Raw genomic sequence first — 606 nt, forward strand, 5'->3', positions numbered from 1 at the left:
GAGCCGTCAGCGCCGGGGGGGTGGCGGGGGCAAAGCCGAGCCAGCCCCACATGGGCTGGGGCAGCCGTGCCGGGGGTTCGGGCATCGTGGAAGGATGGACTCACCTTGAAGATGACTCGGATGTTTTCCCCAAGGGGATCAACGTTCTGGAAGGAGAGCTTCAAGGGGACGGCGTTGGAGTTGAAATAGGAGCAGTCCTGCGGCGGGGAGGAAGGCACAGCCCATCAGGGCAAGCTGGGTGCGTGCAGAGGAGCCCCCCCGGCCACCCCTGGCTCCGGCGTGATCTTCAGGTCGCAGATCGCTCGCTTCATGAGAAAGCGCACCAGCGGGCTGTCCAGATAGCACTCGTACTTCAGGGCCTTGGAGGGGGGGGACAGTTTTGGGGCACAGCAGGACTGGCATGCACCCCATGCCACATCCCGGTCCTGGCACGCACCCCATGCCATATCCCAGTCCTGGCAAGTACCCCATGCCATATCCCGGTCCTGGCACGCACCCCATGCCACATCCCGGTCCTGGCATGTACCCCATGCCATATCCCGGTCCTGGCATGCACCCCATGCCATATCCCGGTCCTGGCATGCACCCCATGCCACACCCCCGTCC

At 64.9% G+C, this 606-nt stretch overlaps 1 protein-coding gene across 1 annotated transcript in view; it reads right to left on the minus strand.

The window, feature by feature from the left end:
• Nucleotides 1-606, minus strand: part of PIK3C2B (phosphatidylinositol-4-phosphate 3-kinase catalytic subunit type 2 beta) — a 23,644-nt gene that overhangs the window by 4,322 nt on the left and 18,716 nt on the right. The window contains 2 exon segments of the mRNA XM_035893749.1: nt 105-197; nt 267-359. Coding sequence (XP_035749642.1) covers nt 105-197; nt 267-359 — 186 coding nt within the window.

This window comes from Egretta garzetta, unplaced genomic scaffold (genome assembly GCF_000687185.1).
Source record: "Egretta garzetta isolate BGI_Z169 unplaced genomic scaffold, ASM68718v1 scaffold105, whole genome shotgun sequence".
Taxonomy (NCBI): domain Eukaryota; kingdom Metazoa; phylum Chordata; class Aves; order Pelecaniformes; family Ardeidae; genus Egretta; species Egretta garzetta.